Source organism: Bufo bufo, chromosome 2 (assembly GCF_905171765.1).
Source record: "Bufo bufo chromosome 2, aBufBuf1.1, whole genome shotgun sequence".
NCBI lineage: Eukaryota > Metazoa > Chordata > Amphibia > Anura > Bufonidae > Bufo > Bufo bufo.
The window spans coordinates 305,577,624-305,599,292 of NC_053390.1; the positions used below are offsets into that span (position 1 = coordinate 305,577,624).

Here is a 21,669-nt window from a genome sequence, read left to right on the forward strand (position 1 = left end):
AAAGCCATACGGCCATGTGAAAGAGGCGTTAAGCTGCATTTTTTGTTCACTTTTTTTTATTTTTTATTTTATAAATCACAGCATGCTCAAGGTGTGAGACTTTTCCCCCTCATTTTCTGCCAATTTTGGGCTATAGACATCCAATGTTTTTTTTTTTTTTTTTAAATACAAGCGGAAATGCATGTAGCGTTTTTCCCATACTGATCTAAAGAGGAAGTGACATCAGAGAGGAGCACATACTTTCCTATATAAACACTAGTTAGGCAAAAACACCACAAAACTGCTGCCATTTTTGTACTTTTTTTTTTTTGGGGGGGGAGATAAATAAACCCCGCCATGACAAAAACTGTGTGGCAGCACCCTTACTTTATAGTAACAGAATGCCAATTTTGGGCATGTCCATCTCATTGCTTGGTAACCTAATTTTCTTTTCTGCAGGTTCCTGTCCCCTGGCTCTCAAAACCGCATTCTCAGCCACGTTGGTCTAATCGGTGGTAGCTTTGGAGTCCTCTTTTGCACAATGCTGCTTCTCGCCATCTGCTGGCGTAAACACAGGGCGAGAGTCTTGCAAATAAGAGACATTTACCATTCACAGCCCTGAGATAGAAGTTGTCCAATGAAGGATTTCTAAAGAAGGTGGAAAATTCACTCCAGACCGGAGTGGAGGAGAGGATACGATTTCATCCTTTATGAGATTAACAGAAAGAAATCAAAACTCCTGCAGAAGCGGATTTTACTAGAAAGAACCAGAAAATGGCAAAGTAATTAAGTTATGTAACAATTTCCACATAACTGCCTTCACATTTCAGCGACGTCTCCTGGAAATGCACTGACTGGTCTCTTCCTAAAACGTTTTACAAGATAAACCTGGAACAAAAAACAAAAATTGCTCCTCATCGTTTATTAAAAAAAGTAAGGAAACTGCAAGGCACTAGAATCTGCAATACTAATGTATATATGAAAGAATTAAAGGGGTTTTCCGGGGGTAGAATATTGAGGACCTATCCTCAGGATAGGTCATGAATATCTGATCGATGGGGGTCTGACTCCAAACACCCCTGCCGATCAGTTGATGGAAGAGAAGGTGGCCTCTTCCTAGGCCAGTGATGCCATATTTATCGGTCACATGACCTGGGTACAGCTCAGTCCCATTTAAGTGAATGGGGCTGGGCTGCAATACCAAGGACAGACACTATACAGTGTTCGGAAAGCTGTGAGGAGGCCGCAGCACTTATCGGAGCACTGCAGACCCTTCAAACAGCTGTCTGGTGAAGTTTCAATCAATATTCTACTCCAGGAAAACCCCTTTAAAGCTTCCATATTCTCCCACGACGTTTCCTCTTGTTTTATCATCCCCTACTTATGAAATGCATTCAAACACCTCTCATCTATGGTGGCTAGGCCTTGCCTGCAGTTCCTGCCACTTCCTTGTAAAACTGGGCCACAAAGCTGGGTTCCTGCTGCTCCAGTTGTCGTAAAAATTCATTTCTTTCATCCTCGTCCCAGCTTTGGAACCACTGATCCCAAAGTTTCATTTGACACTGAAAAAGGCTTGGTGGGGGTGCAGAAAGTTGCAAGGAGCCCAGTCCTTCGAGAAGCAGGCACAGTTTCCCAGGCACTGCTTTGCACAGCAGGTCCTGAAGAAAGCGGTTTCGTTGATGTTCTGTCCATTCAGAAAACCAGTGAAGAACACATCGTATTTCTTGTCCTGGCACAAAAGAGATAGGAATGGCCTCTTCTGTCATAGCCTAAAGAGAAGAACCATATTCAGTAGAAAGAAAGATTAAAATACTTCTAAGATTAGATTACCATCAGAGATTGAGACTAGGCAGCAAGGTAATATGTAGGCCAAGCCCATACTTTGCAGATTCAAATTGATAAATTATCAAGATCAAGGTCTTTTGAGGAAAGAGACAGGTTCATCAAAAGTGGTGCAACTACAGGCTGGTCCACAAATAGTATGACCAGATGAACGAGCAACCCACAAGTCAGTATCAGCCAACATAATCCGACGTGCCGAAAGATGCATAGACGAGAACGGGACCACTTTCAGCATCTTTTGTGACTTGGGAGTAATAATAAAAAAAAAAAACACAAGCCACTTGCTCGTTCATCTTGTCATACTATCACTGGAGGCGGGCTACCTTTTTGTGGGCCACCCTGTAGAATGCAGAAGATCCTGCATTATCCAGGTGTAGACCTATCATGCACTAACTGTATAGAAACCTATGTATATGTCAGATGTATGGCCTGAACCGGGGCAGACAGTATAAAGCTCTTGTACAAGTATACTGCGACAGGCTCTTTGCTTTCCTAGTATAAAGGAACCTTTACATGGGGCAATGACAATTTGGGAAGGAGCATTTGTAGGACAACTCATTCCAGATAACTACCCCGTGTCAGCCCATTAAGGCTATTTTGAGATCTGCGCTTTCCTTTCCAGTATTGAGTTCCGTCATAGGGTCTCAATACCAGAGAAAAAACGCTTCTGTTTTGTCCCCATTCATTGTCAATGGGGACAAAACTGAACTGCACAGAACGGAGTGCTCCAAAATGCATTCTGTTCCATTTGGATGCGTTCCAATAATGGAGAGCAAACCGCAATAAGAAACAGTTTTCTGTCCGTCATGGGATGCAGAGCAAAACAGATCCGGTATGACACCCAATACAAGTCAATGGTGCCGGATCCGTTTTCTCGGACACAACAGAAAACGGATCTGGCAGCCACTGACTAACATTGGCTTGAATGCCGGATCCATCTTGGCTATTTTAAAGATAATACAACCGGATCTTTTCATAACGGTCACAGATGGTTGTATTATCATGACGGAAGCACTTTTGCTGTTCCCTACCGGGTCAGGCAAAAACACAAGTGTGAAAGTAGACTAATGGGGCCTAATTCTACTGCTACCCCCTTAATTTCACTGGAAGGAAGATGTATTCTGATACTATCACTATGTATAGAAGAATGGATGCCATAGCTGAATCTAGCCTTGGCACCATGTTCACCATGATGCTCTGAATAGACCGTTGCTTTAGTTCTGTTCACCGCTACAATGCCATTACCAACAGGGTGCGCCGGGTACACAATGTGGTCCAGCTCTGAGATCTGTCTGCAGGAATAAATAATGATAAATGAGGAAATACAAGGGAGATAGAGATGGGGTGCAGACGTCTCTCACATGCCACTCGGTTTCTTTCAAACTGTATGAAACAGTAGGATTGCACCACATACCCACTACAGCGGAGGGACTGGTGAGTGGCAGTGGCGACTGGGAGTGAACCAGTCCTCATTTCTATGAAGCAGGAACACTTACCTTATACACTGAACCCATTCAGCTCCGTACACTGTTTCCAGACCAGCACAGAAAAGGAGAGGCCGACTGCTCCCCAGTTCTCGCTGCTGCTAAATTCAGGACCTGTTTATACCATCTAGGACCCTAGTCTATCCACCCATGGTCTGAACATAAGGCTCTCTTCACACCTGTATGGTGGTTTCAGTCTGATGATTGATAATGGGGTACTTAAATGAAGGATGAAACCGGCACTCCTTTGTACTGCAATTATATCAGGTTTATTCGCCACTCATAGAAGAGGCGACGCGCGTTTCGGCACATGCAAGTGCCTTTATCAAAACAATGTGAGCAGCAGTGAGGTATCAGGCGAATAAACCTGATATAATTGCAGTACAAAGGAGTGCCGGTTCCATCCTTCATTTAAGCATCCGGAGTGACGTCCGCTAACCGCGCACCCATACCTTCACGCAGTGCCGCCCGACTGTTCGTAACCAGCCTGATAATGGGGTACGTCAGGTCCTGCCGCTATTCTTTGCATCAAATCTGATGGAATTTGTCACAGAGCCTCCAATTCAAATATGAACACAGGCAAAGACTCTGTTCACATCGTGAGTTGTATCCATTAAAACAGATGCCATGGGACGTGTGCCGGACTTTAGTATTCACAATTATGCACTTGGTTGTCAGATCCGAAATAGATCTGTGCCGAAATCCATGTAGTATCAGACGCGTAAAAAGAGGGCCTACTTGTGAGCAGCATATCAAGAGGATTAAGGATTTGCCTGATGGTCGCCATACATATTAGGTCTCAGATGTTCGGCTGAACCCAATAAAATTGTCAGTTTTAGCCCTCACAAGGTTTTTGTTTTATCACATAATTTGGCTCCTGGGCCAGCTCTCAGCATTGTATGTCAACATTATGACGCCGCTGGCACCATCTCAATAGAAGAGGTATCTGAACTCGTCAACATACAGGATTCTCTGCAACAAAGGACTACATGTCACGACCGCTATCCCAGCAGCAGTCGTGGTGCACCAGACGGAGGGGAAGGGGGACCCTTATCTACGGATGGGAATAGTATGGCCACCCCTGACTAACCCTAAGCTGGCACCTGTCTGCCCTGATACCCTAGACGGGGTGTGAACCCGTGCGGCGAGCAGGATGCCTAAACCCTCAGTCACCCTAACAAGCCTAGAGTGGGGAAAGGCCGATGGGAGCACTGCAGGGGAAGACAGCAACAAACAAACTATAGCAGAGATAGACTTATCCAGTCACGAGCAGAGAAGGCGATCCCAATCACGACAGTCCACGCCGGACAAGAGCTCCACAGCAACACCATCAAACGATCTCCTTCAAAGGTCAGAATAGAACTGGAAGTAAGGACTATATCTGGCAATTACTGCAAGTGAAAGTGAAACTAATATAGTAGCTGGGAGTGGCAGACAGGACTCACCTGAGAAGGATGCCTACAAACTCCCAGTCAGGACAAAAAGGTTCACAAGGCAAAACCCGGATGACATACCCTGAACCACGGAGCAAACTCACAAGCTATCGCGAGTAGCAAGTCACTGCGACCTTCTCCTCCCAGACCTGTCTGGATCAAGTCACAGTCGTGACACTACATCAGGAGAACGCAGGCTGGTAACATCTAGCCTCCCTGCATCCTGAGGATATACTTCTCTCACATTAGCCGCATCTTTGGAGGTTTTACCTCCAAGAGCACTTACCAGCTATGCTTAGTATAGTGGATGTGTGGGCACCATGTGTGACCTTCTGTGTCTAGTCAGGCTGCAGCAGAGGCTGTATTCCTGCCCTGTATCTCCATGCCACGTCCCTATGCATCCTCTCCATCCTGATTATAGAGAACCGGGAACATGGGACCATCTTTCAGTACGTGAGGTATCAGGTACTTAAAGCATATCCTGTGGACACGCCATAAATGGTTAAAGGAGTTTTGTGGGTCCAGAGCTGAACCTAGATATAAGCTCCCCTTCATTCCTTTACCATGTACGAGTGGAGCATCGGAGCATTTCCTTGCACTAGGTAAAGATCTTAAAGAGCTCTGTTCAGTCATTTCTGTGCCCCTGTTTATAATTTTCTCTAGGTACTGGTACAGTGCCAAGTAATTGGCGCAAGGCAAATGTGGTGCCCATATTCAAAAAAGGATCTAGGTCCTTCACAGGTAATTTTAAACCTTTTGGCATGGAAAGTATAGTTTGTAATTGGATTGAAAACTGGCTGAAGGACGGTGTCCAGAGAGTTGTGGTCAATGATTCCTATTCAGAATGGTCCCAGGTTATAAGTGGTATACCCCAAGGTTCAGTGCTGGGTCCTCTATTATTTAATTTATTTATTAATGATATCGAGGACGGGATTAATAGCACCATATCTATTTTTGCAGAAAAACACTAAGCTGTGTAGAACTGTACGGTCTATGGAAGATGTCCATAAACTACAAGCTGACTTGAACACTCAGTGATTGGGCACCAACTTGGCAAATGAGGTTTAAAGTGGATAAATGTAAAGTTATGAATCTTGGTAGTAATAATGTCTGTGCTTCATATGTCCTAGGGGAGTCACTTGTAGAGAAGGATTTGGGTTTCCTTGTAGATCATAGATTGAATAACAGTATACAATGTCAATCAGCTGCTTCTAAGGCCACCAGGATATGGTCATGCATTAAACGAGGCATGGACTCGCGGGGATGTAATACTACCACTTTACAAAGCGCTGGTGCGGCCTCATCTGGAATATGCAGCTCAGTTCTGGGCACCAGTCCATGGAAAGGACGCACTACAGCTGGAAAAAGTACAGAGGAGAGCGACTAAACTGCTAAGGGGAATGGAGGATCTTAGTTATGAAGAAAGATTAAAAGAATTGAATTTATTTAGTCTTGAGAAGAGACGTCTAAGGGGGGGGGGGGGCTTGATTAACCTATACAAATACACTGCTCAAAAAAATAAAGGGAACACAAAAATAACACATCCTAGATCTGAATTACTTAAATATTTTTCTGAATTACTTTGTTCTTTACATAGTTGAATGTGCTGACAACAAAATCACACAAAAATTAACAAATGGAAATCAAATTTTTTAACCCATGGAGGTCTGGATTTGGAGTCACACTCAAAATTAAAGTGGAAAAACACACTACAGGCTGATCAAACTTTAAAGTAATGTCCTTAAAACAAGTCAAAATGAGGCTCAGTAGTGTGTGTGGCCTCCACGTGCCTGTATGACCTCCCTACAACACCTGTGCATGCTCCTGATGAGGTGGCGGACGGTCTCCTGAGGGATCTCCTCCCAGACCTGGACTAAAGCATCTGCCAACTCCTGGACAGTCTGTGGTGCAACGTGACGTTGGTGGATAGAGTGAGACATGATGTCCCAGATGTGCTCAATTGGATTCAGGTCTGGGGAACGGGCGGGCCAGTCCATAGCATCAATGCCTTCGTCTTGCAGGAACTGCTGACACACTCCAGCCACATGAGGTCTAGCACTGTCTTGCATTAGGAGGAACCCAGGGCCAGCCGCACCAGTATATGGTCTCACAAGGGGTCTGAGGATCTCATCTCGGTACCTAATGGCAGTCAGGCTACCTCTGGCGAGCACATGGAGGGCTGTGCGGCCCTCCAAAGAAATGCCACCCCACACCATTACTGACCCAATGCCAAACCGGTCATGCTGGAGGATGTTGCAGGCAGCAGAACGTTCGCCACGGCGTCTCCAGACTCTGTCACATGTGCTCAGTGTGAACCTGCTTTCATCTGTGAAGAGCACAGGGCGCCAGTGGCGAATTTGCCAATCTTGGTGTTCTCTGGCAAATGCCAAACGTCCTGCACGGTGTTGGGCTGTAAGCACAACCCCCACTTGTGGACGTCGGGCCCTCATATCACCCTCATGGAGTCTGTTTCTGACCGTTTGAGCAGACACATGCACATTTGTGGCCTGCTGGAGGTCATTTTGCAGGGCTCTGGCAGTGTTCCTCCTGTTCCTCCTTGCACAAAGGCGGAGGTAGCGGTCCTGCTGCTGGGTTGTTGCCTTCCTACGGCCTCCTCCACGTCTCTGGATGTACTGGCCTGTCTCCGGGTAGCGCCTCCATGCTCTGGACACTACTCTGACAGACACAGCAAACCTTCTTGCCACAGCTCGCATTGATGTGCCATCCTGGATAAGCTGCACTACCTGAGCCACTTGTGTGGGTTGTAGACTCCGTCTCATGCTACCAGTAGAGTGAAAGCACCGCCAGCATTCAAAAGTGACCAAAACATCAGCCAGGAAGCATAGGAACTGAGAAGTGGTCTGTGGTTACCACCTGCAGAACCACTCCTTTATTGGGGGTGTCTTGCTAATTGCCTATAATTTCCACCTGTTGTCTATCCCATTTGCACAACAGCATGTGAAATTGATTGTCACTCAGTGTTGCTTCCTAAGTGGACAGTTTGATTTCACAGAAGTGTGATTGACTTGGAGTTACATTGTGTTGTTTAAGTGTTCCCTTTATTTTTTTGAGCAGTGTATATAAATGGGCCATGCAAAAAATATGGAGAAAAATTGTTCCATGTAAAATGCCCTCAAAAGACACAAAAGACAAGGGTGCACACTGCCTCCGACTGGGGAGGAAAAAGTTCAGTCTCCAGAGGTGTCAAAGTTTCTTTACTGTAAGAACTGTGAATCTGTGGAATAGACTTCCTCAGGACGTGGTCACAGCAGGTACACTGGACAGTTTCAAAAAAAGGGTTTAGATGAATTCTTAAAGGGCTTCTGTCACCCCACTAAAGTCTTTTTTTTTTTTGGGCTAGTTAAATTACTTATATTGCGATATATGAAAATATAATGGTCTTACTTACTTTGATTCAGCAGTTTCTTCTAAAAACGAAGTTTTATAATATGTAAATTAGGTCTCTACCAGCAAGTAGGGCGGCTACTTGCTGGTAGCAGCTGCAGAAAACCGCCCCCTCGTCGTGTTGATTGACAGGGCCAGCCGGGATCTCCTCCTCCGGCCAGCCCTGTCGGCATTTCAAAAATCGCGCGCCTGTGTTCATTCGGCGCAGGCGCTCTGAGATGAGGAGGCTCGCCTCCTCAGAACTCCCTCAGTGCGCCTGCGCCGATGACGTCTTCTATTTCGGTGATGTCATCAGGCTCCCTACTGGGCAGAAGTCATGTGAATCCCAGTACGTTGCCAGCGCCCAACAAACAGACTTTACCATGCTCTCTTACATGGTAAAGGATGGCTAACATCGGGGTTCAGCCCTGAACCCGGACAACCCCTTTAAGGCTACTTTCACACTCGTGTTTGGTGTGGATCCGTCATGGATCTGCACAGCCGGATCCGTTCAGATAATACAACTGTCTGCATCCGTTCAGAACGGATCCGTTTGTATTATCTTTAACATAGCCAAGACGGATCCGTCTTGGACACCATTGAAAGTCAATGGAGGACGGATCCGTTTTCCATTGTGTCAGTGAACTTACATGTGCCATTGACTTACATTGTGTGCCAGGACGGATCCGTTTTGCTCAGTTTTGTCAGACGGACACCAAAACGCTGCAAGCAGCATTTTGGTGTCCGTCTCCAAAGCAGAATGGTGACGGAACGGAGGCAAACTGATGCATTCTGAGCGGATCATTTTCCTTTTCCATCCGTTTTGGACCGCTTGTTAGAGCCCTGAACGGATCTCACAAACGGAAAGCCAAAACGTCAGTGTGAAAGTAGCCTAAGGCAGGAACACCCTTTTAAAGGGGTTGTCTGCTTTCAGGAGGAAGAGGACCACACAGGGGATATGTCTGCAATAAAGAAGAAGTGATCATTACCTACTTGGCAGATCCCGAGTAGGGATCGACCGACATAGATTTTTTAGAGCCGATTCCGATAACCTGTGAACTTTCAGGCCGATAGCTTATACCGATATTCTGTGCATTATCATTTAAAAAAAAAAAAAAAGATTTTTTTCACCACATAGATTTTTTTTATTTTATATTTTTATAGTTTGGACTTTTTGGACATGGCAATATGCGATGTTTATTTATATATTTTATATGTAAAATTAGGAAAGGGGGTGATTTATACTTAAAGGGAGTCTGTCACCACCATATGGCCATATACAGTGCTTACATTGCCCTATAGCACACCTATACATGAATGTAATGGTACCTTTGTCTTTAGACTTACAGAAGCTGGAAAAACGAACTTTTATTGATACGCAAATGAGCACTCGCAAGTGCCCAGGGGCGGCGTTCACTGTGTAGGTGCCCAGGGGCGGCGTTCACTGTGTTGTATATAAACACACAGCCTTATGTGGCTTATAATTACTCTTGTCCCAGACACTAAAACTTAGCCTTTAATCTATTTAGTTAAAATGCTGAAAACTGAGCAAACTGAGGATAAAAACCTATCTGATACCCTATGAGTGCTGTTCTACAGGGATGTACCTGCACGGATGAGGGCGGAGGTGCACCCCCCCACTCTATTCCCTGAGGGACACTAACTGTCCTGATTATCGTGTTAACAGTACATTGTTGCAAACAGTCACCAACTGCTATAAAGTAATTCTTGAGGCAACACTATCCTCAGCAAGAATGTTAGAACCACTGATAGCGGTATACAGAGTGTAAAACCTAACACCTGCCCCCCAACATGTTTCGCCAGCCAATCTGGCTTCATCAGGGGTATCGGTGAATGCCGCCCCTGGGCACCTACACACTGAACGCCGCCCCTGGGCACTTGCGAGTGCTCATTTGCTTATGAATTAAACATAGTTTTTCCAGCTTCTGCAAGTGTAAAGACAAAGACAAAGGTACCATTACATTCATGTATAGGTGTGCTATAGGGCAATGTAAGCACTGTATATGGCTATATGGAGGGGACAGACTCCTATTAATATTTTGGTGTTTTTTTTTTTTTTTTTTTACTGTTTATTGAGTAACTATTTCCCCCCTTAGGGGCTAGAACCTGGGATCTTTTAATCCCTTGTCCTATTACCCCTAGTAGAGCTCTATTAGGGTGAATAGGACTTCACACTGTCCCTGCTGCTCTGTGCATAGTACACACAACATCAGGGAGCCGACTATGGCAGCCAGGGCTTCAATAGCGTCCTGGCTGCCATGGTAACTGATCAGAGCCCCAGGATTACACTGCTGGGGCTCTGATCAGAAGCTGCCACTGCCACCACCAATGACTGCCACCAATACTTTAATACTGGGGGGGGGGGGTTGGGTGCACTGCGCCACCAATGTTTTTATTACTGGGGGGTTGGGTGCACTGCGCCACCAATGTTTTTACTACTGGGGGTGGGGCACACTGCGCCACCAATGTTTTTATTACTGGGGGGGGGGGGGGGGGGGGGAGGGCGCACTGCGCCACCAATGTTTTTAATACTAAGGAGGGCGCACTGCACCACCAAAGATAATTAATGTTAAATACAGGAGACGGGTGTGTCAGCGCAGAATCACACAGCCGGCACCCTGCCTCTGACAGGGAGCTGCAATCAGCGGCAGCAGTTAACCCCTCAGGTATGGCACCTGAGGGGTTAACTGTCGCTGATCGCAGCTTCCTGTCATATAGGCTGGGCACCGCCTCCTGTATTTGTATTAGACGTAAAACATCATTGGTGGTGCAGTGCGCACGCCCTTCCCTCTCCTCATTGGCAGCGCGGCACAGGGCGGAGGGAGAGAGTGACTCCTTCTCCCCTGTGCTGCTGAGGGAACATGGCACGCTGACAGAAGTGCGCTCATGTTCTGTGATAATGCGTCCAGCACGCTATCGGCAAGGTTAGATGCCGATAACTTTGAAAATCATGAATATCAGCCGATAATATCGGTAACTCCGATAATCGGTCGATCCCTAATCCCGAGCAGAATCTCTGGTTCTCCTGGCTGCAGCACTTACTCCTTGGTGCACCACTGAGGCCAGTGATTGGCTCCAAGGTCGCACGTTGTCAATGTCACATCACCTCTGCAGACAGGTAAACAGATCCTGCTCAGGAGAACCGCAGCGGCTGCATGGGATCCGCCAGCTAAGTAAAGATCACTTCTTTATTGCAGACGGATCCCCTGTGTTTTCAGGTTTCTTCCTGAAACTGGACACCCTTTTAATGGCAGATTGCACAGTATAACACTTTGCTATTAAAGAGTGGGTTGGCACTGTTTTATAGCGATGAGCGGCAGGGGCTATATTTTATTTCGTGATATTTCGCAAATTTGAGAATTTGATATCTCGTCATTATTTTCTTGATTGCGGAAATCTGCAATTGAAAAATTCATGATAAAAATTTGCATTACGAAAATTCGCAATCAACACTACTCCTAAAGTCAACGATATTGCAGCCTTCTCATTGGCCCACAAGCAAGAAGCAGGGAGGGATCATGTGTACTGATTTAAAAAAATAATAATCTCGAATATTCTAAATTACGAATATATATCACTATAGACTAAATATCCTCGAATTCTCGAAGTGCCGATATTCGCAATACAAATTTGCAATTCGAATATTCGTGATCAACACTACTGTATTAGTGTTTCAAAAACAGACGTAGGATCCAGCGAATAAAATTAAAAAAATATTTATTTCTTCTATTAAAATCATGTACAAAAGGTCCCTCCTGTACACAAGACCTGACGCGTTTCAACCTGTTACAGGTCTTAATAGATCATAATTCAGGTCGAAGGGATCTGTACAGGAGGAACCTTTGTACATGCTTTTAATGGAAGAAAAATAATTTTTTTGATTTTATTCGCTGGATCCTACATCTGTTTCTGGAATTACTGCAGGGTGTGAATACCACGCCGATCCGTGCTGAATTGGTCAATTGACCTCTCCACCTCAGGAGCTGGACACTGCTGCTTTCTCTTAAGGTACTGTAGTATAACTGACGACAAGGGGCTGAAATTATCAAATCAGCACCGATTTTTTTTAAAAAAAGAACATCCCAGCATCCCTTAATTCATCTCCTCCTTTCCCTTGTCCTAGTTTGTTTCACATTACTGTTAAAACAGAAATATCTGGATATTAGCCGTGCCCCACTCCTCCTCAATGTCCTGTAACAAGTGGCCGGAGCCACCCTGCTGTGTCCTTTCTTAAAGGGGTTGTCCACCTTTTATTAAGTGACGGCCTATCCTCAGGATAAGCCATCACTTGCCGATCCGTGTGGGTCCAACAACTTGCTGATGAGCTGTGGACTGCGCTCGTCTCTGAGTGAAGGATTCACCCCTGGCTTGGAGTCACAATCACTGCTCAAACACTGAATGTGAGAAAAGGATTTAATGTATAATTAGGAGTGGCCTTTAGCAGGGCTGACATTTGCTGCTATTTTTTAGCAAAATTTTCTATACATATCTGATATATTGAAAAAACACTGCAGGCTAATGGGATCCAACAGAGCTTCAAACAATACCCCGAAATGACCACTAGATGTAGCTGTTGTACTGCGAAGACTCCGGAGCAACCCGACTTACCACAAGATTACAGCAAATGGAGGCGGGGTCTAGTAAGCTTGAGCGAATGTGACGTAACAGGAAGGAGGGGGAAGAGATTCTCCGACCAGAGCCGAGCTTGGAGGCGGAAGTGCCCGAGGCTGACGTCACGCAGCGGGATCGGCCGAAGTCGGTCGTATAGCGCCCCGCAGCCGGTGCTCCGTTTTCTAACTGGGTTGGCGCTGCACGAAGACGCAGAAAATGGCAGAACTGGAGGATGTGACGCTAGACGGGAGGCCGCTGGACAGCCTTCGGGTCACCGATTTAAGGGCGGCGCTTGAAGAGCGGGGATTAGCTAAAAGCGGTCAAAAGAGCACACTGATGAAGCGTCTAAAAGGGGTGAGTGTGTCTGCAAGTTCTTGCTACCTAAAGAGGTATAACGGCACATCCCGCGGAAACGCGCACTCCCCACAACAATCTTTCTGCGCGTTCCCGGCACCCCCTCCTCTTCCTTTCGTGAGGCGTAGTGCGCCTGTGCAGAGTGTACGCTCTAACTGGCGCAGACGTACATTGGGTTATGGCAGAGCGTAACGCATGCGCAGTGGTGTCGAAGAGGCCATCTTCCCGCCCTTTCCCACTTAGCGTCTTGTACGGGCGCGCTCCCCCGGCTTTTGGTGTTGGCCCCGCCTCCTGTGCGCGCACCTGAGCAATTATGGGATCTAAAAACAAATGTATAGATGCTGATTGAGAACGTGTTGGGGGGCTGTAAATATGGAAGCTCGGCCCCTGAGCCTGTTCTGTCTGCTCGGTGCTTCTGGCTGTGAAACGACTACCTGTTACTTCCCTCGTGTGACATATGGCCACCTCTGTAGTCGTTCAGTGAATGGCTCCCTCATAGTCCTTCCAGTCACCTGTTACTGGACGGCCTCCAGTTACCTCAGGGTTTGTGCAGAGGCCAAAGCATGGAAAAGGCTGTGCAGAAATAGCAGTACCACTTTTATCCTGAGGCACTTCACTTCATCCAACCCATTCCCATATATTATCACCAGTTATTAAAGGGGTCTTCTCAGACTATTTGTCCTCATGCACACGGCCGTTGTTTTGGTCCGCATCCGTTGCTCCGTTCCGTGGCCCCGCCAAAAGAATATAGCATGTCCTATTCTTGTCCGCGCTTTGCGGACAAGAATAGGCAGTTATATTAAAGGCTGTCCGTGACCTTCCGCAAATTGCGGAACGCACACGGACACCATCTGTGTTTTGCGGACTGCAAAACACACAAACACACAATGAAAAAATAGAAGCTCTTAGCGCACATTTTTGATCAAACGTGTGTCGGGCCCATATACCAGGTGGCTTCCACAGACGGGTCCCTGACACTAGTATACCGCCTCTCTTGGACTTACCTAAGCCTACAATATTCAGGGCAGTGTAGGAACCAGCTACATAAGTACTCTGCTCAGAAGTCCCAGGTAGATGGGCGTGTTCAGTCTAAAAGAGGCGCTACCCTCAATATATACCACAAGAGAATTTAGACTTGACGCCTGGTAGATGGGCCCGACACGTTTGATCAAAAATGTGCGCAAAGGGCTTCTATTTTTTTCATTTCTAGTAGGTATAATACCACATTAATTTTGAATGACCCCCATTTCTCAGTTCTGTTGTTTGCATGTGAAATGTTGTGCAGCCATGCTTTTATCTATCCAGTATCTGATCGGGGGGATCCAATACGCAGGACCCCCATCGATCAGATGTTTGAGAAGGCAGTAGCGCTGCGGCTGTGTGACGTCATGTTCGTTGGTCACGTGTCCTAGAATCAGCTCAGCCCTACAGAATTGAATGGAGTTTAGCTGCACTACCAAGCACCGCCGCTATACAATGTACGGCGCTGTGCTTGGTGAGGAGGCCGGGGCACTACTGCCTTCTCAAACAGCGGATCACTAGGGGTCCCGGTTGTCAAACCCCTACTGATCAGAGACTGATGACTTATCCTGGAAGATAGGTCATTAGTGTACAAGTCTCCTGAGGATAGGTCATCAGTGTAAAGGTGTTGGAAAACCCAGGTTTTTGGGGGATTTTTTGTAAAGGGCAAAGGGTTAAAAAAAAAAGATCCGTTCAGGGCTCTCACAAGCGGTCCAAAACGGATCAGTTTTGCCCTAATGCATTCTGAATGGAAAAGGATCCGCTCAGAATCCATCAGTTTGCCTCCATTCAGTCTCCATTCCGCTCAGGAGGGGGACACCAAAACGCTGCCTGCATGATGAAACTGAGCCAAACGGATCCGTCCTGACACACAATGTAAGTCAATAGGGACGGATCTGTTTTCTCTGACACATGGCTATAGAAGACACAATACAACCGGATCCGTTCATGACGGATGCATGCGTTTGTATTATTGTAACGGAAGCGTTTTTGTAGATCCATGACTGATCCGCAAAAACAGCTAGTGTGAAAGTAGCCTAAGCCGTACCCTCCCTCACTGATTGTCCCAACACAGGTCCAGTCCCCACTGCTCTTCACTTTCTGGACACGCTGGAAAGACCATCTCGCCCAATTGGTGGATTCAGGTCACAGCTACGGCCAATGATCGTCCCGTCCTGGCGATTCCCTAGATTTTGCTCTGGAGGACTGTTGACATCTTTATATCTGAAAGACCATCATCATCATCATTATAACACCTTCCTGACATCATGATTATAAAGATGGCTCAGGAGCTGAGTGGCCCCATAACACATTACATTGCACAGCATACACTGACAGGCAGTGTCTGTGATCAGCAATGACTCCAATCACAGACACTTAAAGGAGTTTTCCGGGATTCTAATATTGATGACCTATCTTCAGGATAGGTCATTAGTATAAGCTGGTTGAAGAGAAGAGACATCGCAGCGGTGAGCAGGTGTAATTAAAAGCCGTCCCATTCGCTTCTATGGAACAGCTCTGTAGTATTCAAGTGTAAAGGAACGATCCGTCCCATAGAAGTGAATGGAGCGGCTTGTAATAACACTGCTCAGCACTGCGCTGTCGGCGATGAGCCGGTAAACAATGAAGGGAAGGTTGCGCTCGCACGGAGCTCATCCTTCTCTTCAAACAGCAGATCGGCGGGGTTGTCACCGATCTGATATTGATGACCTATCCTCGGAGTGTAACTGCTCCTTCCCATATGGGGACGGAGGGGCTGCAGTGTCAACGGTGAAGAGCAGCTCCTGTACGGCCATTGCTTTCTCTTCAAACAGCTGATCAGCGGGGATGCCGGGAGTTGGACCCTCTCCATTCTGAGGATAGGTCATCAGTATAAGAAAAGCCGACAACCCCTTTAATGGGAAGATGTCTCAATCCTCATAGACTGCAACTCAATAGCATTGCAGTCTGTGGTATAAGTGAACGAAGAATCACATGTTCGTGTCCCTGGCAGGAATAAAAGTGAAAAATGGCTTTTAGAATATATAAAAAAAACTAATTTAAATACCCCTTTTCCCAATTTTGCGTAAAAAATAAAAACAAAAAACAGCATTGGTATCACTGTTTGTGGTCACCTCACCCCCTGAAATTGAGTAAAAAGTGACTGTAAAGTCGTGATAGGTCGTAAGTATCTGATTGGAGGGGGTCCGACACCAGGACCCCCGCCGATCAGCTGTTTGAGAAGGCACAGGCAGTCACAGTAGTGTCACGGCCTGCTCACCAAGCACAGCGCTGTACATGATATAGTGACTGCTTGGTATCGCGTTCAGTCCCATTCACTTCTGTGGTGCTGAGCTGTGCCTAGACCGTGTGACTGATGAAGGCTGTGACACTACTGTGAGCGCCGGTGCCTTCTCGAACAGCTGATCGGTGGGGGTCCTGGGTGTCGAACCCCCACCTATCAGATACTGATGACCTATCCTCTGGACAGGTCATCAGTACAATTGTCTCGGAAGACCCCTTTAATTGTGGTGGTAATGAATGGGAATGGGCATTGTGAAGTGCCTCAGGATAAAAGAACAGTGGTATTGCTTTTTTTGCACAGTCTTGGGAAAAACCCTTTATTTATGGCCCCAGAATTTTTTTAGCATAAAGTAAAAAATCCACTCACATATTCCCTGCCACTCTGTATCAGTCCTGAGGTTCGGACCCTGCTCCTTCTGGTCTCCGGTATGTGACTTCTGGACGGGGGTGATGAGGTGTCCAGAAGTCACACACCGGAGCAGGTAAACCCTGAAGAGGACGCAGCTCTCACACTAGTGCCATGGCCCCCTCATACAGCTGATCGGCGGGGGTGCTGAGAGTCTGACCTCTACCAATCTGATACCGATGACCTATCCTGACGATAACATGAAACAGGAATACCCCTTTAACCTTCAGCAGCTCCAGAAGTCAATAGGTGACTCTGAAATAGGCAGAGCCATGGAGAAGCCATGCAGAACACACATGGCCGGTGTCCGTGTTTTGCGGACGTGGGAATGGACCCTTAGGGCTCGTTGCAGGTCTGTGCCCGCATTGCGGCCCACAAACAGCAGATCCGCAATGTACGGGCACCAGCCGTGTACACATCTTATCATGGAATGGGTCCGCAATCCAGAAGGTGCAGAACGGAGGCATGGGATTTCTGTCTGTCTCCGCACCACTAAAAAGTGGAGCATGCACTGCTTTTTGGCGGTGCGGATCGCAAACCCCATTCAAGTGAATGGGTCCGCAGATAGTGGGCTTGTAGTCGGTACCCGTGCATTGCGGACTGCAATTTGCAGTCCACGGCACGGCATGGCCGGCACACGGTCGCGTGCATGAGCCCTAAGGTCGAGCTTTGACTAAATGCTGTTATTTTTGTCTGGTGATAGCCTTCTTTTATATTAGCATGAGTGAAGTCTATAGTATGCAGCGGGGTCGTATGAATATGTGATTTGTTTCTAGGTGGCATTATATTGTTTTATTGCATGTTGTATACTCTGTAGATATAATACCTTGATGCAGTCTTCATGGTACCGTGACAAAAACGGCCATTCAAGTACAATACATGGCTTGGACTGGCTTAAAGGGAACCTGTAATCTGCAGGCAGCATGTTATAGAGCAGGAGGAGCTGAGCAGACTGATATGTAGTTTTAAAGTGGTTGTCCGTGTTCAGAGCTTAACCCGGACATATCCCCCTTTTCACCCTGGCAGCTCCTCTGACATGAGCATCGGAACATTACATGCTTAGGCTACTTTCACACTTGCGGCAGTGTGATCCGGCGGGCATGCGCAGACCGGAAGGACGGATCCGGCATTCAGGCAAGTCTTCAGTTTTTTTCGCCGGAGATAAAACCGTAGCATGCTGCGGTTTTCTCTTTTGCCTGGTCAGTCAAAACGACTGAACTGAAGACATCCTGATGCAAACTGAACGGATTACTCTCCATTCAGAATGCATGGGAATATGCCTGATCAGTTCTTTTCCGGTATTGAGCCCCTGTGACGGAACTCTATGCCGGAAAAGAAAAACGCTAGTGTGAAAGTACCCTTACATGCACTGAATCAGGCAGGGCCAGGGCTTTTTTATTAGATCTGGTGACATACTGGGTCTGTAAACCGGCTAGTGCACTGCTAAAACCCACCCATTAGTGCTGATGACGTCACCGGGAACACTGCAAGGGGGAGCATCTCAGAGGGGCTGCATGGGTGAAGAAGGAGATATGTCTGGGTTCAGCTCTAAACCTGGACAACCCCTTTAACCTGTATTTCATTCATTTATACTCCTGCACATTCTGTGCTGTGAAGTCCAGGAGGCGGTCCTATCAGTGATTGACAGCCTTCCCTCTATGACTGTTATACAGAGATAGCTGTCAATCACTGATAGGGCCGCCTCCTGGACTTCACAGCACAGAATGTGCAGGAATATAAATGAATGAAACACAAGCTATCAGTGAATCAGTTCCCATAAAACTATATATCAGTCAGCTCCACCTGCTGCCTGCAGATCAGTTTGTATGTTCATGGTGACAGGTTCCCATTATGACCATTTATCCCCCTGATGGGACAACCACTGTAAAGTCCTTCTTCTGCATTTACCCCTCACATGCATGGTCAAGTCCCATGGAAATAGAGAACTAGAAGGCATTACAATGTGCACACAGTGTAAGAAAGCCATAGATTCTCTACTGACCGCAGTGTGAACCATGAGCTGCCCCTAGGAGGGGGCTGTAGGGTGGGTCTGTGGCGTCCTCTGCTGTTTTCTTTCCTAGCCCCATCCCGGAGCACTTGGTGCTGGTGAGGCCATGCACAGGGGTGGGCTCCTGCTCTCCACCCTGATTGCACAGTGTCAGAGCTCTGGCTTTTCTGGGCTTCTGTTGATTTCAATGGAGAGTGACCTCTCGGTCCATGACTCCATTGTGAATAATTAGGGCGCTTTCACACACGGCAGATTTTGTTGCAGAAAAAGCCTATGGTCAAAGTAACCCCTGAGATTGATTTTCAAACACATGGATTTCTGGAAGCCCCATTCTGGTGAATGGAACAGATTTCACTGATCCCCAGACCTCTCAATGTTAAAATGTATGGTGTATATGTGTGTGTTTTTTTTAAAACCTCTTCTGTCAGATTTGTACCTATGAAATTAGCTGACCTGTTACATGTGCACTTGGCAGCTAATGGCACCTGTGTTGGTCCCCTGTTCATATGTGTCCGCATTGCTGAGAGAAATGATGTTTTAATATATGCAAATGAGCCTCTAGGAGCAATGGGGGCGTTGCCATTACACCTATAGGCTCTGCTCTCTCTGCAACCGCCATGTCCTCTGCGCTTTGATTGACAAAGTCGGGCATGATGCCTGGCCCTGTCAACCAAAGTGCAGAGGACATGGCGGTTGCAGAGAGAGCAGAGCCTCTAGGATTAATTTTTTTTTTTTTTTTTTTTTCTGTGCGGAAAAAATTCTGCGTACTACAGTACCAGATTACACAAATCTCACATACACTTTGCAGATTGTTTCCATGTGGAAATTGTCCTGCTTTGCGGATTTCTAAATCCGCAGCATCTCATTTATGTTTGCTGTTTGAGCTGCGGATATCGCCCTTTTCAATAAAGGGTGAGAACTACAGAAAAACTGCATCAAATTAGCACCCAAATCTGCAATTAGAAATGGCAGATTTTGGTGTCAATACGGTGCAGAAACGCACAGAAATTCGTGCGGATCTTATGTGTGTTTGCTCACACCCTTGTGCAGGCGGCCTAAACCCTCCATACAGCTCAGTGGTTGTAAGAAGCCCTAACAGCATCCAGATAAAACAGGAACAGTGCTTGGGGTACTTTCACACTAGCGTTTTTCTTTTCCGGCATAGAGTTCCGTCCTAGGGGCTCAATTCCGGAAAAGAACTGATCAGTTTTATCCCCATGCATTCTGAACGGAGAGCAATCCGTTCAGGATGTCTTCAGTTTAGTCACTAAACGGCGTTTTGGACGGAGGAAATACCGCAGCATGCTGTGGTATTATCTCCATCCAAAATTCCGGATCAGCTGCCGGATCCGGCATTAATTTACATTGAAATGTATTAGTGCCGGATCTGGCATTAAAAATGCCGGATCCGTCCTTCCGGTCTGCGCATGCGCAGACCGGTAAAAATGTGAAAAAAAAAATATAACGGATGCGTTTCTCCAGATGACATGCGGAGAGACTGATCAGTTCTTGCAATGCATTTGTAAGACTGATCCGCAACCGGATCCGTCTACAAATGCTGTCCGTTTGCAGGCAGATTGCTGTACCTTATGGATGCCTTAGTTTTAGCCCAGTCTTTATTCTGCGTACACATGTCCTGAAGGTGGTCACACATGCTCTCTGCAGGCGGCCGCTCTCAATTCCAACCAAGACTCCGATTCAAAGTCAGATGTAGCCTAATCGTCCAGAAATACCTGGCGTGGAGTAGTGACCCAGCCAGTGCCTCTAACGTGGTCTGACACGTAGATAAGTAATGGAAATGGCAGAGCGCGCTGGTTCAGTTATTTCCACGCACACGGGATAGACCTTACTCCTTGGAGTACGCACGTGAGCAGACAACTCTTCATGTATATGACAGATCTTGCCTACCATTTTGTAATACATTTTCTTTTTCGATTTTTCAGGCTTTAATGTTGGAAAACCTGCAGAAACAGTCTACTCCTCACACTGGTTTCCAGCCAAACTCGCAGGTATGTATTGCCATACTGGGCCAGTAACTGCAGGGGAGATTGTAGTATGAACATGTAGCATTGCTTGCTCCATTATGGGAACTCCTAGACAAGCTTTCTTCATTCTGGTTCATAAATGGGGCTTTTACTGGCATAACCTCCCCGTTCCCACTTTACTTTGACAGTCTCTATGGATATCCTACATGTATAGAGGTGAAGGTAAGAATCAGTAGATGTTGAAGGAGTTTTCCCATTAAAGGGTATCTGTCAGCAGATTTGTAGCTGTGAAACCGGCTGACCTGTTACATGTGTACTTGGCAGCTGAAGGCATCTGTGTTGGTCCCATGTTCATATGTGCCCACATTGCTGAGAAAAATTAAGCTTTAATATATGCAAATGAGCCTCTAGGAGCAACGGGGGTGTTGCCATTACACCTAGAGGCTCTGCTCTCTCTGTATGCCATATGTATGTAACATAAGGCCCTTACCTTGAGCTGTATTCAGATGGGCGTTAAACTTACTGGATTTTTCTCCCCGCCTACGGTCTTATTTTAGTCACAGCCTGTTATATGTACTCATCAACTTAATATGTACAAATCATGTATTTCAGTTTGGTACATACAAGGGTTGTATATTATACCTCATGATGATGTTTTATGTACATGTGAGTGTGTATTATAGACAGTAAATTAAAGGGGTTTTGCCATCACATACAATGGGGGCATATTGCTAGGATATGCCCCCATTGTCTGTTAGGTGAAATGAATGGAGGGCGCACTGCGCATGCGCAGCCGGTGTCCATCCATTTCAATGGGGCCGCCGAAAGTAGAGCGCTGGCTCGGCTATTTCCGTCTGCC

General features: G+C 46.5%; 3 protein-coding genes across 4 annotated transcripts in view; 2 read left to right on the top strand and 1 right to left on the bottom strand.

Moving 5' to 3' along the window:
• LMLN2 (leishmanolysin like peptidase 2) overlaps positions 1-904 on the top strand; it is a 29,660-nt gene extending 28,756 nt beyond the window's left edge. For both annotated transcript variants that reach the window (XM_040416859.1, XM_040416860.1), the window contains one exon: positions 439-904. In XM_040416859.1, coding sequence (XP_040272793.1) covers positions 439-601 — 163 coding nt within the window. In that variant the 3' untranslated portion in view covers positions 602-904. The remainder of the gene's footprint in view (positions 1-438) is intronic.
• Positions 147-12,880, bottom strand: C2H14orf119 (chromosome 2 C14orf119 homolog). Its single transcript, XM_040416864.1, has 2 exons — positions 12,752-12,880; positions 147-1,748 (listed from the first exon to the last, which is right to left on the bottom strand). The coding sequence occupies exon 2, from the start codon at positions 1,743-1,745 to the stop codon at positions 1,398-1,400; it is 348 nt and encodes a 115-aa protein (XP_040272798.1). The 5' UTR covers positions 1,746-1,748; positions 12,752-12,880; the 3' UTR covers positions 147-1,397.
• Positions 12,881-12,938: 58 nt separating this feature from the next.
• Positions 12,939-21,669, top strand: part of ACIN1 (apoptotic chromatin condensation inducer 1) — a 91,532-nt gene continuing 82,801 nt past the window's right edge. Inside the window, 2 exon segments of the mRNA XM_040419738.1 lie at positions 12,939-13,108; positions 20,769-20,834. Coding sequence (XP_040275672.1) covers positions 12,971-13,108; positions 20,769-20,834 — 204 coding nt within the window. The 5' untranslated portion in view covers positions 12,939-12,970.

Bases quoted from the DNA above. Each gene is read 5' to 3' on its own strand.
- C2H14orf119 (XM_040416864.1), bottom strand. From the start codon at position 1,745: ATGACAGAAGAGGCCATTCCTATCTCTTTTGTGCCAGGACAAGAAATA.